This window comes from Ambystoma mexicanum, chromosome 14 (genome assembly GCF_040938575.1).
Source record: "Ambystoma mexicanum isolate Mex_15411 chromosome 14, UKY_AmexF1_1, whole genome shotgun sequence".
In the NCBI taxonomy this organism is placed as follows: domain Eukaryota; kingdom Metazoa; phylum Chordata; class Amphibia; order Caudata; family Ambystomatidae; genus Ambystoma; species Ambystoma mexicanum.
In genome coordinates, this window is record NC_090940.1 from 518,825,973 (window position 1) to 518,839,695 (window position 13,723).

Consider the following 13,723-nt stretch of genomic DNA (forward strand, 5'->3'; position numbering starts at 1 on the left):
GCGCCCGGAGGCACAGGGGGGCCGCGTCCGGGACCCGGTACTACTTCTTGTACCAGTCTCTTCTAGCTGGCGTAGTGGAAGGGTTCTTGAGGAGGGCGAGGCCCTCATCCCAAATGTCGTCCAGTAGAGGCACCGCGAGGACCGTCTTCCTCTTGGCCTCGCGCCGCTGATAAAGGAATCCTTCCTTTTTCTTCTCCTCAGGGCAGAGTTGGAAAAGCACTGATGCCCTGGCGATCATGGAGTGGAACGAACCAATCTCGTCGGGTGGAGAAGCCCGGGTGGGAGGTGACGACGGTAGATCCTCGTCGTATACCTCGTCGTCCGTACCCGTCGCTGCCGTGTCAGTCCCCGTATCATCCCCTCGGGTGGACGGGGAGGAGGGCTGGACGGTGCGCGACGGGTGAAAAGGAGGAGGAGGGTGAATCCTTCTTTTCTTGGGCGGGGGAACGCCAGAAGGTCCCGGTTCAGGATCCCCCGACGGGAGGTTCCTCCGTCGGCAACGGTAGTCTCGTCCTTATCTCTGTACATAAGGACTGTATAGCCAACAAAATGGCCGCCGAGTTGTCTTGCGGCGCTGGCAGAGGGGAACCCGAAGGGCGATCAGTGGCCCCGTCGGCACCCTCGACGACGTCGTCACCCACGTAGGGATCCATCCCGACGGGCCGGTCTTCATCCACGCCAAGGCCGTGGCTTAAGACCTCGATCAGCTCTTCCTTCGAGGTTGAAGCCGGATCTACGATGATGCCCTGCCCCCCCGTCGGGGATTTCACGGGGGTCCTATCGATGGGCACAAAGGAGGACTCCCTCCGAGGTGGCAGGGAGACTCTGAGCCCCGAGGTCGCCACCACTGGTGTAGCCTCCACAGGCTGAGCTGGGTCGCCGCGACAGTATCGATAGAGGGCTTGGCCGGATGGATTAAGGCCTTCACCACCTTAGGTGCGCTCACCGCCTTATCCTTGAGGGGGGGGGGGACACTGCCTCGCTCCCCCTCCGATGGGGCCTTCGAGCTCGACCGGGGCCTCTCCAGGAGCTTCGCCGGGTGCTCGCCCTTCCTCTTACCCGACCCAGAGCGTTGGCTCGTAGATGAAGGTGCCGGGGAGGGTGCGCCCTGCCTGGCGCCCGTAGAGCCCGACCGTTCGGCGCTCCCGGTGCCAGCGGACTCGCGGTGCTTGGCCTTGTGTTGGACCCCCGTCGCTGGGGCGTCCTCAAAGGTCTTAGAAGACCGCTCGGATTTCTTCCTCTTCTTCTCGCCTGACGGGCTCTTCCCTTCCAGCCAGTTGGCGAGACGTTGATGGCGGTCCTTCATGGTCCGCTCCGACATATTGCCGCAAGACGCACAGTCCTTCTCCACGTGCGCCTTGTCCTCATGTAGGCAGTAGAGACAAAAGGAGTGTTCGTCCTCCTTAAAGACGTTCTGCAGCTGGCATCCAGGGCAGACCCTGAACAGCTTTCCGGGCGTCGAGCTTCCCTTCTCCTGGGCCATGTCCGGGCCTGAGAAGCTTCTGGAGTCCTCCAAAGCGTAGCTCGACGAAATCTTCACCCTTGAGGGGCGCAGACGAATCCGACACGGGTCCCCATAGATCGGATGGAGAGTCGGTGGAGCTTGAGGCTCTTTTGACCGAAAAAACAAAGTTTTTGAGCAAAAAACGTGAAAAATAGCACTAACGCTCGAGAGCAATAGCACGAGGATCCCAACACATGAACGTGCGGTAAAAATCTGAAGATGGCTGCCAGAGGCGGTGCTTAGGTAGAGGGCAGTCATTGGCTGTGGTCAGTATGACGCAGAGACCAGTGATTGGTTACTACTACGAAAGACAGATCAGAAACGAAACTGATACTGGTTTTTTCTTTACAGAGGATTCCCAGCCTGACGACGGGGAATATTTATGAGCATGTGAATCCATGCCAGACCCTATGCTGGAGAACCTCAGGTCTTCCTGCTGCAACTCTCTGTGCTGAGGTATTTTACCTACCTTAAGCTTTGGTGATTTCAGTATAGCTTTGGGGTGTTTTCTGTGATTGGGAGGCCACTAATCCAGTTCACCCAGGCACACTGCGGGATCCTCCTAGGGGGTCTTCTATGAAGTCACTGGACCCTCAACTTACTGTAAAGTGAAATACTTGTTTGAACCGTCTCCCTCTGGAACTCTGACTTTACCTGCAACTGAACCCTATCTCACCCCGCTTACAGCTGGTACCTTGACCACTCGGGTCACTCTACTGCCTGAGTGAACTCATGCTATAGAATATGGAAAGGACTGGATACGCAAAGTGTTCTGCCTTGAAAAGAATAACAAGTGTGCAAAAGTTACTTACTTGTAAAAGAAGTTGGTTGGTAACTAACTCAGAGTGCACAGTTACAAAGGTTCTTACTTGCGTTGAATACATTTAGCACTTTTCTGAAAAGTATATATAAGGTTAAGTTACTCACCTGTGAATTGGTTGTGCTTCTTCCCCAAAGTAATACTGTTGGTTTCACTTTATTATTCCTGTTAGGATAATTTTACGAGTGTCCCCAATTGGGTCTTGCTTCCACTGACTTGCTGTTATAGCCTGTCCAGAATACGTCTGCTAGGTCATACTTACCTTTTAAGTTGCTGGTAGCTCCTTACAAATGTATATAGGTTTTACTTGCCTGAGTATAACTGTTATACTAAAATAAGTTAGAATTATTGCTTTCCTTAGTCTGAACTAAAAAGCAACTAATTTAATATTAAACCCCAAGGGCCAAATCCCCTAGAATAACTGTTATCCTGAATCAGAGTTATAGGTTTATACTGTTTCTAGAATCTGTTTCAGTAGATCAGAAAAGATGTCCAGTTGATATTACTATGTGATTTCTTGCTGAGCGTCACACTACAACTGATCAGGTCTACTACTGTTGTATTACTGTAAAGTAATCTGAAACTAACTTACAACCCCCCCCCCCCTCCAGCCCCACAAGAATAGGTGTGCCCTATACTGGATGTGTATAAATTGGTTTGACTTCCCTAGAACTCCTGTTAGGTGTTCCAAATATGGTTATATGCTTTGGTCTGTGCACTTTCAAGCATAGTGTGTTTTTATAAATGTGGTGAAATATGTGATAGTACTTATTCCCCCCAAGATTTATCTGGGCCTACATGTATTTAAATAAACAATTTATTTTTACAATACATAGTGTGTTTCAGTGCTTCTTTGGGCCATATGTATAATACAATTTCTTTGTATTGATTCTACAGCTCTCCCTCCCTCCCAAGATAAGCCTTGCTGCTCTGTCTACTCTACCATGAACCCACAAGGTACAGCCTTATACTAAGAGTGGAGTCTTGTACTGTCTCACTTTAATGGCTTTACTTAGCCCTTAGTTGGACTTCAGAAAACTGTCCCAACACCACCTGACCATGGTGACGTTTGGTTGGAACACTCCTCCATTAATCCCATAAGGTGTCCTGCGGGGGTCTGCACTGCAGAAGTATTCAATCTTTCATCATTGAGTCTCCATCTGGAAGCCGCCGGGAACACTTTGGGGACCTCAGCACCCTCGACTCCCTGGGCCTTCCTTATACAGAACAAGTGCAGAAGCTTGTGTCCCCAACGGATTTCGAAACACCTTCAGTGGTATCTGGAAGAGTGAGAACCTGTCTATCCCCTTCTTACCTTAGAGTAAAATTGGGCATAATGTCCCGTCCCTAACTCACTCTGACCTGACCTTTGGCAGGGGAACCTGGGTTAAGGATCCTTCCGTCTGCCTATCCTAGTGTGAAGGATTGAGTGGAGTACTCACCTGAACTTTACTAAAAACTTACCTAAATTTGGAAACTTTCTAAAGGCACCACCAGCCCACTGCATCCTTTCTGAATACGCATACCTGAATAAGATATACTTTCGAACGTGTGACTTTTGGGCACAAGGCCTCATACGATCTCAGGGATGGACTCAAGAGTGACGGAAGCTGTCCATGTGTTTCTGAGGAGTTCTGCAATGTGTCCTTGCATCTGAACACACGTGTATTACAGTGGTAATTAATTCATATGCAACTATTCTCTAAATGCTTAAGCTGTATATATATGTTATATAAAGTTTAATGGGACAATACTTTTGTGATTTTTACATGCTTAATGTGCATTTAAAGACCAAATAAACCATTATATTTTTATAGGGATAATACGATAATTATGAACCCTTTTACTGCGAACCTGAAAATTGAGTTTTTTGTGTGCAATGTTTGCACTTTTTCGCACAAATATTGATGGTAAGTGGGGTAGGGGTATTAATTGGGAATGGGGGATTGCAGGGATAGTCTCCCCTTGACGTTATTTGTGCGAAGAAGTGCAAAAGTTTGGAGTTTTGGGATTTGCAGTGTAAGGGTGTCCCTAATTGTAAGGGTGTCCTTAATTACACTCATACCAGAATAAATAACACAAGATAACAAGTTTAATCTCACAAAGATGAGGATGGTAGCAAAGAACTCTGCTGCCTGAATGGTCTTCTGTCCCTCTTCCGTTCCTTTATCCTTCCACAGTAGTCCCAGGCAGGGGTTTATATAGCCCGGTCTTGCTGTAGTAGCGTCACTGGATACAGGCCCTGGCTTCATCCAAATTCATCCTGCTTCCATATAAGGGATGCTCCAAAGCCTTCCTTTCTTCATTGTCAGCGGTTTCTGTCAGAACATGCTGCTCTACATTTTGCTACCTTACATAGAAACACACTGCAGCTCTGCATTTTACAGACCTTGAGGCCTAGCCCCAAGAAAAATGAAACATTTTGTATCCACAATTTCCATTCATTCTATCCATAATTCACTCCTGCTAATGTTATCTGGGCACTGTAGTTTTAGCCATGTATTTTTATAATCTGTCTCATTTTACATGTCGCACAGAAAGCCTGTGTGAACACTTGACAGACAGTAAACAGCTGGTGAGTGAACACTGCAGAAGCCTGTAGTCCATTTTTAGCACAGCTGCATTCTTTCCGGGAAGAGGGGGCGGGGGGTTGCTTTTTTACTGTACTAAGATTTTACAATGCAAAGGATTTACACATATATCCAGCTAATAGTTGAACAATAACTGCCTTCTTCAGTGTCTGCCCATGTCCTCCTTCAGTGCCTGCCCATGTCTGTGTGTGTGATTATATCTGCATGAGAGAGCCTTCCCAGTGCCTATAGCCCCTAAAAGAAGTCTTGCCTAATTCTAAAGCATTTGTGGTGTGGGAAGACCCCAGATCCTTCCCAACAGCAGTAAAGATTTGGTATTTTCACCCAGATCCATTTTTTATATACTTACTGTCCAACTTGAATTACTGGTGTTGCCAGTTGTGGGCTCATTGTAGCCACAGACCACACTCATACTTTTCCTTAGCACAAAGGGGTTCTGAATATTTACCAAAATGGCAAGTTCTCCTAACAATTATTCAAATGTGTTTACATTTAAGATTATTTTTAGATACGAAACCATTTTAATGCTTGGGTTGATTAGTTAATAATGAAGTATAGGGCACAGGCCTTTCTTCGAGATGGTTACAGAACATTCATTGAGGCTCTCTCGCTTGTAATTGTATACTATCCTTCATTCTACTTGTAAAGTGCAAGGTTGCTCCAAAAATAAATATTTGAACACAAAATGGTTTCAAAACCTAGATAGTCATCCACAATAGGCCAATCTATCGTTCACCCTCAATGGGTTTAAGAACAAAGATTCATTCACATGGCAAGGGTGGTGGTTTATTTTGCTGTAGAGTTATTTTAGAGCATATTGCATGTTGCCTTAGCAATGCTTTCTAGGAGTACAACTGTTCAAAGATTTCCAAATCAGATGTTTCCACGTGATAAGCTATATAAAAACATAAATAAATAAATCACTTGGCGTTAGGAAAGATTTCTCTATACTGCACCTTTACATCCATTTTAATGGACCCCCCCAAATGTTTTGCTTTTATTTTTGATCCTGACCTTTACTTTTTACAGTGCAGTGAAGCCTTAAGCTTCACATCACTGTCCTTTTCTCATCTTTTATAGGGAAATATCTTCAGGCTGTCAGTACTGGGAAACATCATTTCCCTTAGTCTTGCGACTTTGTTACTACTTTTAGTAACTTTTTATCACTTGTGGTAACTTATCATTGTACAATGGATCTTACAATGCATTGTACAATGGGGTACACTTTTTGTTTTGCCCTAGACTAACACTAAAAGGATTTTTAGTTACTCTACGTGTGCTTAACGGGCAGCATGGACTTTTTACCACTTTTTAGCACATTTCGTTTTAGCCTTACCGCGTTTGGCTACTAACTGGCTAGTGTCCAAACATGGCCGTGCCACATTGTATTTCGTTTGTCCTTTGGCCATCTTGTTCTTTAGCCTTCTTCCTGGCCTGTGAGGCCAGGAAAACCTTACATGGCAGGTTACTGAAGCACTGTGTGCGTTTGCTGGCAGGATGTGGGCTGGGGCTGTCTGGTCCCAATCCACAAACTGGTTTCAGTGTGTCTGTGTGGTATGCATGAGTGTTCCTGCCAGTGGTCCTGAATGGAACACTGCTGGGGTGTTTGTGTGTGTGTGAGCTAGTCCTGCTATTGGGAATTTCAGCTCTTGCCTGGTGTTAAGACACCGGAAACACAGCTGAAGTAGGCATGGCGACCAACTTCTGCTGCTGTCTTGGCAGAGCCCTCTCTTGCTTGTGATCTTCAGCAGTCCTGCAAGGGAGCTGCGACCCTTGGAGTGGAGGGAACATCCATTTCCAACATCTGCTCGGTACCCTGCAAAGTAGAGTCTTCAGAAGTATCCTGGGACCGTCATTTGGCTGACCAGCTCAGAGTTTGCGCTACCGTGCAGTCGACGTCTCTGTTCTGAGTTGCGACCTGAAACTTGGGGGGATCCTCATTTTGTCCAAAGAGACTAAACTCAGTGAAATTTCGGAGTCCTATCTTCAAGGGGACACGAGATAAGAGGAAAAGTCTAAATGCGACAAGTGAGGCCCTTTATGTCGCCGTGCTGTGGTGACCACGGTCCAAAACCGCTTACCTGACCTGAGTCCAGTCCTGAGAAGGGGCCTGTATAGAGTTTTGCTGCATTCTTCATCCGAGAGTCCTTACACCAGTGAAAGACACCAACCGTAGATCAGTTTGAAACCTGCAACCCCTGCAAATCGAGGACTGCGACCGACGTCGGGAAAAGCAACCTCGGACCCTCTTCCATTGACCTGTAAAGTCCGTGGAAGAATCAGAGTATGGGGGGGTAAGTTGCAGTTCTTACCGGCCCCTAAACTCCCTTTAAAAGTTTTCCCAACTTTTCCAAAACTTTTAATATACTTTGGTTTTACCAAAGCTTGCTGGCATGCACAAGCATTCTGAAAGTTGGGGACACTTCTATTAGTAAGAATACATTGTCTTCCAACCCTTGTAACTGTTCACTGGACCCCAGAGACCATACCTTCATTTGTTCTGCCTTCATAAACTTTGTCTGAACGTTCCTGAACTTTTGGGCATAAGGCCTCTGACAATTTAGGGAAGGACTTTTGAAGTTAGGGTTAACTCTGTGGACCTTTGATGCATAATCTAATCTGTACTTTCTTTTACAGTGCTTTGATTTGTATTATGCCCTCAACCATTGACTGTATATATGCAATCTATTATTAGTGTTGTGTGATATTTCTACATGTATGTAGTCATTGCTCATAGTAATATTTGGCCATAGATAAATAACTATTTGTATACATAATGTCTAAGTGTAATCTGTGATTCCCATTGTTTGTACTAATTGTGGACTCTTACAAGCTCACCACCTCTTCAGACTTAGCCTAGACCCTTGTCCCTGCTACCTTGAGCTAGTTTGGCGACATCTCCCCAGAGTTGTCCCGGTCACAATATAGGTTACCCTTCTATACATCTGTCCACCAGGGCAGAGTATAGAAAATCAGTCCTAACACTTGGATGGAAGTGGTTCCCATTTTGGAGCAGTGTTTCAGAAGTAATGCATAAGAGCCTACCGCAATTGTGGGCAAATATCTAAACTCCTACAATAGGTTGGGGCACAATGCTTGTTTATACAGGTTGTATTGTGCCAAGAATTTAATGTGCTCAGGAATCCTCAATCTATTTTTCAGTGTATCTTTAGACAGGTTGTGGAAGCTCTAAGAATTAATGAGATAAGCGCAAAAGATATAAGTATTCATACAGTAAAGTACGGACACTGCATACCTTTTTCTTTTCTGCTTCCTGTTGATCTTTCACCATTTTTTTCAGCTTGTCATTGGCAGCTGCATTCTTTACTTCCAACTCTTGGCTTTTTATTCTTAAATCACGGCGCAATTCTTCTACCTACAATGCAACATTTCCAAATGACAATGAAATAGCTTCAGGAAGTAAACTGTATTTTCATTTACAAGGATAACAAAAAAAGACAGAGCAACATACCTGGTCCACGGTTTCCTTGATCTTTCTAAGACCAACATTTAAATGCATCTGCTGTTCTTCCAATTCGCTGCGTTTTTCATTGAACAAATCAGCATAATGATTGATGAAATCCAAATAATGACGTGGCGTGATAGCCATCGTTCGACCTCCTCTTTTTGCCAATCGAGCATTTGCCTAAAATATACAGAAATTATCAATCTCTAGTAAAGCTTAAGTATTTTGCATGCATGAACCAAATAAACTAACATATATTGGCCCGTATATGGATACATTTTTCAATCAATATATAGAACCGCGACCTACTGCTTTTGTGCACCTTCCTGCCACAAGTAATGCACACTCACTTTTTATTTTTGTTAAACTAATGTACCTCCTTTACTATCAACCTAGTTTTTCCATCAAAGAAGCTCTCTTGTAGTACAAAAGCATGGATTAAAATCACTGACATTGGGGACTTTTTGCCCGCATTCGGCCAGTTTTTCTAAAGTCGACCAGGGGCTTTTTAAAACTTTAAATTGGGGAATACAGAAACTCAAGCTCTTAATATAGACCTGTACCACCTGATATGGTAGCAATGACAGAACAGCAAGACTTATTTTAGGAGGGAGAAAGGGCTGTGGATAGGTACAAAGAGGTTGTAGCATACACATGGTTCAACGAAAATCTGATACACTGATTTATTGTAAAAATAATGCTTTATATTATATATGAGAATGCATTACTTACCGTAAAAGCATTTCTGATGGTTGTATCTGCTTAGATTCACATGCTGTGCATAGGTCTGACATCCAGTGGTTGCTGCGGAGTATTGCATTTTGTTTTTCGTAGTCGAAAAGGGGACATCGACAAGGCGTGTCTGAAACACTATCCCTATAGTGACGTGCGTTGTACCCACAATCCCTCACGCTTCGAGGTCCCTCTGTTTGTATTTTTCTGCCCTGAGGGAGCCTTCTAGACGTGAGTGAGTACAGAAAGAGAGAGATATATAAAGGAAGTCTATGTTCCTTCCATCCGAGCGGGGAGGAAGGGCGGGCGCATGTGAATCTAAGCAGATACAACCATCAGAAATGCTTTTACGGTAAGTAATGCATTCTCTTCTGATGTTTGTTAATCTGCTTAGAATCACATGCTGTGCATAGACTAGCGAACAGTACCCGGAGTTGGCGGTGGGTTATGAGAAGGAACAGTAGAGAAAAGGTGTCGTAATACTGCCTGTCCCACCTGGGAGTCAGATCTAGAGTGTGTATCTAGACAGTAGTGTTTTGTAAAGGTGTGCACAGAACTCCAGGTAGCCGCTTTGCAGATGGACTCAAGGGGAACATTTGCAATGAATGCTATGGATGCCCCCGTGCCTCGAGTAGAGTGTGCTCTTGGCCTAAAGGGCAGTTCTCTCTTAGCAAGAGTATAGCAGAGAGTGATGCATTGAACAATCCATCTAGAAATAGTGGATTTTGAAACCGCATCTCCTTCTCTTCCTGCTGCCACCGAGACGAAGAACTGATTAGTCTTCCTCAGTGGTCTGGTTCTTTCCATGTAGAACATGACCGCTCTGCGTACATCTAGTGTGTGCAGAGTCCTTTCTCCCAAATTGGAAGGATTTTGAAAGAACGTTGGTAGTTCTATAGATTGGTTTACGTGGAATTTAGAAATAAATTTCGGAGCAAACCTAGGTTGAGTGCGTAGAACCACTTTATCTTTGTGAACTGTAACGAAGGGGTCTAGAATAGAAAGAGCCTGAAGTTCACTTACTCTCCTGATGGAGGTTTTAGCTATTAAAAAAGCAGTCTTAAGCGTGAGGTGTTTAAGAGATGCTTTGTGCATGGGTTCGAATGGAGAGCCCATGAGTCTGGTAAGTACCACATTAAGGTCCCATCCGGGAGCTGGGTCAGCTATCGGGGGGTGTATTCTCTTTACTCCCTCCATGAAGGCCTTTATAACAGGGATCCTCCACCACGACACTTTGAGTTGGGAAGTGGTGTATGCGGAAAGTGCAGCTAGGTGGACTTTAATGGAGTTAAACACTAGACCTGAATCCAATAGGTGGGTCAGGTATAGGACCACATGTGTGGGAGAGCAGTCAATAGGGTTGATGCTTTTACTCCTGCACCAGATGACAAATCTTTTCCACTTGCTAGAATAGCAGTGGCGAGTGTTCGGTTTTCTGGCTTCCCTGAGGATGTCCATGCATTTTAGCGGGAGTTGTAGATGTCCGAACTCTATGATCTCAGGAGCCAAGCTGCTAAGTTCATGTTCTGGGGGCATGGATGCAGAGTCCTGCCTTTGTCCTGAGACAGCATGTTGTACGGGCAGGGGAGTTTTACTGGGGGGGATAGAGACATCTCCATCAAGTGAGCGAACCATGGTTGTCGTGCCCACATTGGGGCCACTAGTATCATGGTCACTTGTTCCTGGTGCATCTTGTGCACCACTTTGTTGAGAAGGGGAGTCGGGGGAAAAGCGTAAACAAATTTCCCTGACCATTGCATCGACAGACCGTTCCCCTTGGATTGGTTCTGGGGGTACCTGGAGGCGTAACTTAGGCATTGTGAGTTTTCCAGGGTTGCGAACAGGTCTATTTCTGGGAATCCCCATTGTGTGAAGACGTCGAAGACGATGTCTTCGTGCAGGCGCCATTCGTACTCTTCGGGCAGGGGGAAATCTCTGCTGAGACTGTCTGCCAGCAGATTGAGTTCCCCGGGTACATGTAGTGATAGTAGGAACTTGTCCTGTTTGAGAGCCCACTTCCATATATTCTGGGCCAGCTTGGACAGGCCTGGAGAGTGGGTCCCCCCTTGCTTGTTGATGTAGTACATGGCTGTGGTGCTGTCTGTAAGGACCATTACTGTTTTGCCTTGTAGGTGTTCCTGGAAGGCTTTTAGCGCCTTGAACACAGCTAGTAGCTCCAGTAGATTTATGTGTTTGGATGCTACGTTCGGAGTCCACACTCCGTGAGCAGTCTGATGGGATAGGTGCGCCCCCCATCCTGTGAGGGATGCGTCTGTGGTTAGAGTGGCTTCCGCCGCGGGTGTGGCAAAGGGTTTCCCTTTTTCCATGTTTTCCTTTGTCCACCACCGTAGCGAGAGAACCAAGGCTTGCGAGACCACAACTAGATCCTCCCATAGTCCGCTGGCCTGACACCACTGGCTGTTGAGCCACTCTTGCATTGGGCGCATGCGCAGGCGCGCGTGAGGTACCAAATAAATACACGACGCCATCATTCCTAGCAAGCGCATTGCTTTGCGTACCGTCACCTCTCGACCGGTCACATATTGAGGGATTTGAAACAGCATGTTTTGGACCCTCTCTTTGGAGGGGAAGACGAGGCCGTCCTTTGTTTGAATTAGAGCCCCTAGGAATTGCTTGATTTGACTGGGGTCTAAACTGGACTTCTTTTCGTTGATGGAGAAGCCCAACTGGAACAAAAGGTCTACTGTCTTTTGGGTATTGGAGAAGCATGTTTTGTAAGAATCCCCTGTTATGAGCCAGTCGTCGAGGTAAGGGTAAACTGGGATGGCCAACCTGCGCAGGTGGGCCGCTGCCACTGCCAGCACCTTCGTGAATACCCTTGGTGCTGATGCTATGCCGAAGGGTAGCACTTTGAACTGGTAGTGTTTGCCCTCTATCATGAACCTGAGGTATTTTCTGTGCGCCGGCAACATTAAAATATGAAAGTATGCATCTTTCATGTCCAATGTTGTCATGTAATCTCCCTGAGAAAGCAGTGGGATTACTTCCTGTAAGGTTACCATACGAAACTTTTGGGGTTTGATAAACTTGTTCGCTGGGCGCAGATCTAATACAGGGCGCATGGTTAGATCCTTTTTGGGTACAAGGAAGTACACTGAATAAATACCTTCCGTTACCTGAGATAGAGGCACGACCTCTATGGCTCCTTTTTCCAGCAGTTGTTGTACTTCTTGGAGAAGGATGGCAAGATGTTCCGGTGTCATGCGACGTCCCCTCGGGGGTCTGTAGGATGGGGAACTGTTGAATTCGATACAGTATCCGTGGGCTACGGTGGAAAGTACCCAACGGTCTGACGTTATCTCCTCCCATGCAGGAAGAAAGGATGTTATCCGGCCCCCGACCGGTGTTGCATGGGAGGGGACGCGAATCTTCGCGTCACTTGGAGTTGTTGGGGGCTTGGGAGCCTCTGGGGGTGGATCCCCGACCTCTCCCTTTACCCCGGCGTTGGCCTCTTTGGCTGTACTGCCCACTATTGGTCTGGTAATTGGTGGCAGGGTATTGTTGATGCTGACTTTGTTGTTGTTGTTGGCCACGAAAAAAGCGTTTGTTGCCATAGCCGCGTCTGACAGTGGGCTTAGAGATTTGGTCAAGAGTCTTGATAGTATCGAACTCTTTTTTAGCCATCTCTAGAGCTTCATCCACCGCTTTCCCGAAGAGGTTAGAGTCTTCCACAGGTTTATTTATTAAAGACGCCTGTGTCTCCGGTTTAAACCCTGAGTTGCGCAGCCATACATGGCGTTTTAGGAGTATTCCCTGCACCAGGGAACGTCCCGCTGTTTCTGCCGCGTCCAGAGAGTTCTTTACAATGCTCTGGTTCACCTGGGTTCCTTCGCCAATAGTTGAAAGTAGGCGTGTACGTAAAGGCTCCGGTGCTTCCTCGGCGTCCTTGCGCAGTTTGGCCCACTGCGCGTCTGCATAGCTAGCAAGCAAAGAATTGTTGTTCGCAATTCTTGCTGAGAAGGCAGCCGAGGAAGTTACTCTTTTTGCAAGGGCATATAGCCTTTTGCCCTCCTTGTCAGGGGGTGCCTCACTGGTGGAAAGTGGTACCCCTGCCCTCTTTCTAGTATTAGATACTACTAGGGAATCCGGAATGGAATGTCCCCTAATGTAGAGCGGGTCTGAGGGAGAAGGAGTGAAAAGTTTTTCAATTCTCGGATTGACCCCTCTGATCAATGCGGGAGTGGCCAGCGAAGGGATGTCTTCTCTTCACTGAAGCTAGGAGGGGAATGGTTTGGCTGACCGGGGGTTTCTCTTTAATTACTTTTTCCACAAAGTCTAATTCTGGAGAGAGCTCCCCAGTGTCCAGTTCGAAATGTGCTGCTGCTCTGCGCAACAGTGCATTGAAAGTGGGCTGATCGTCAATTGGAGACGTGTTCCTAACCGGTGAATTGTCAGGAGGATTTAGGTTTAGGACATCAGTGTCGGAATATACTGATGGGGATTGCCAGGGGTGCGAAGGTCCTTCTTCAGTGTCTTCTCGGAAGCCTTCTTCTATAATGTCTGGCCTGTCTCCCAGACATTCCTCCTGGTTCTGTCCTTCTTCATCGTCCATGAAAACATCCTCCTCCTCCAAGTATTCTTCCTCCCCA

General features: G+C 46.5%; 1 protein-coding gene across 1 annotated transcript in view; it reads right to left on the reverse strand.

The window, feature by feature from the left end:
• DYNC1H1 (dynein cytoplasmic 1 heavy chain 1) overlaps positions 1 to 13,723 on the reverse strand; it is a 2,031,190-nt gene that overhangs the window by 1,084,458 nt on the left and 933,009 nt on the right. The window contains exons 49-50 of the mRNA XM_069637760.1: positions 8,388 to 8,561; positions 8,172 to 8,291 (exon numbers count right to left, since the gene is read on the reverse strand). Of these exons, the coding sequence (XP_069493861.1) occupies positions 8,172 to 8,291; positions 8,388 to 8,561 (294 nt within the window). The remainder of the gene's footprint in view (positions 1 to 8,171; positions 8,292 to 8,387; positions 8,562 to 13,723) is intronic.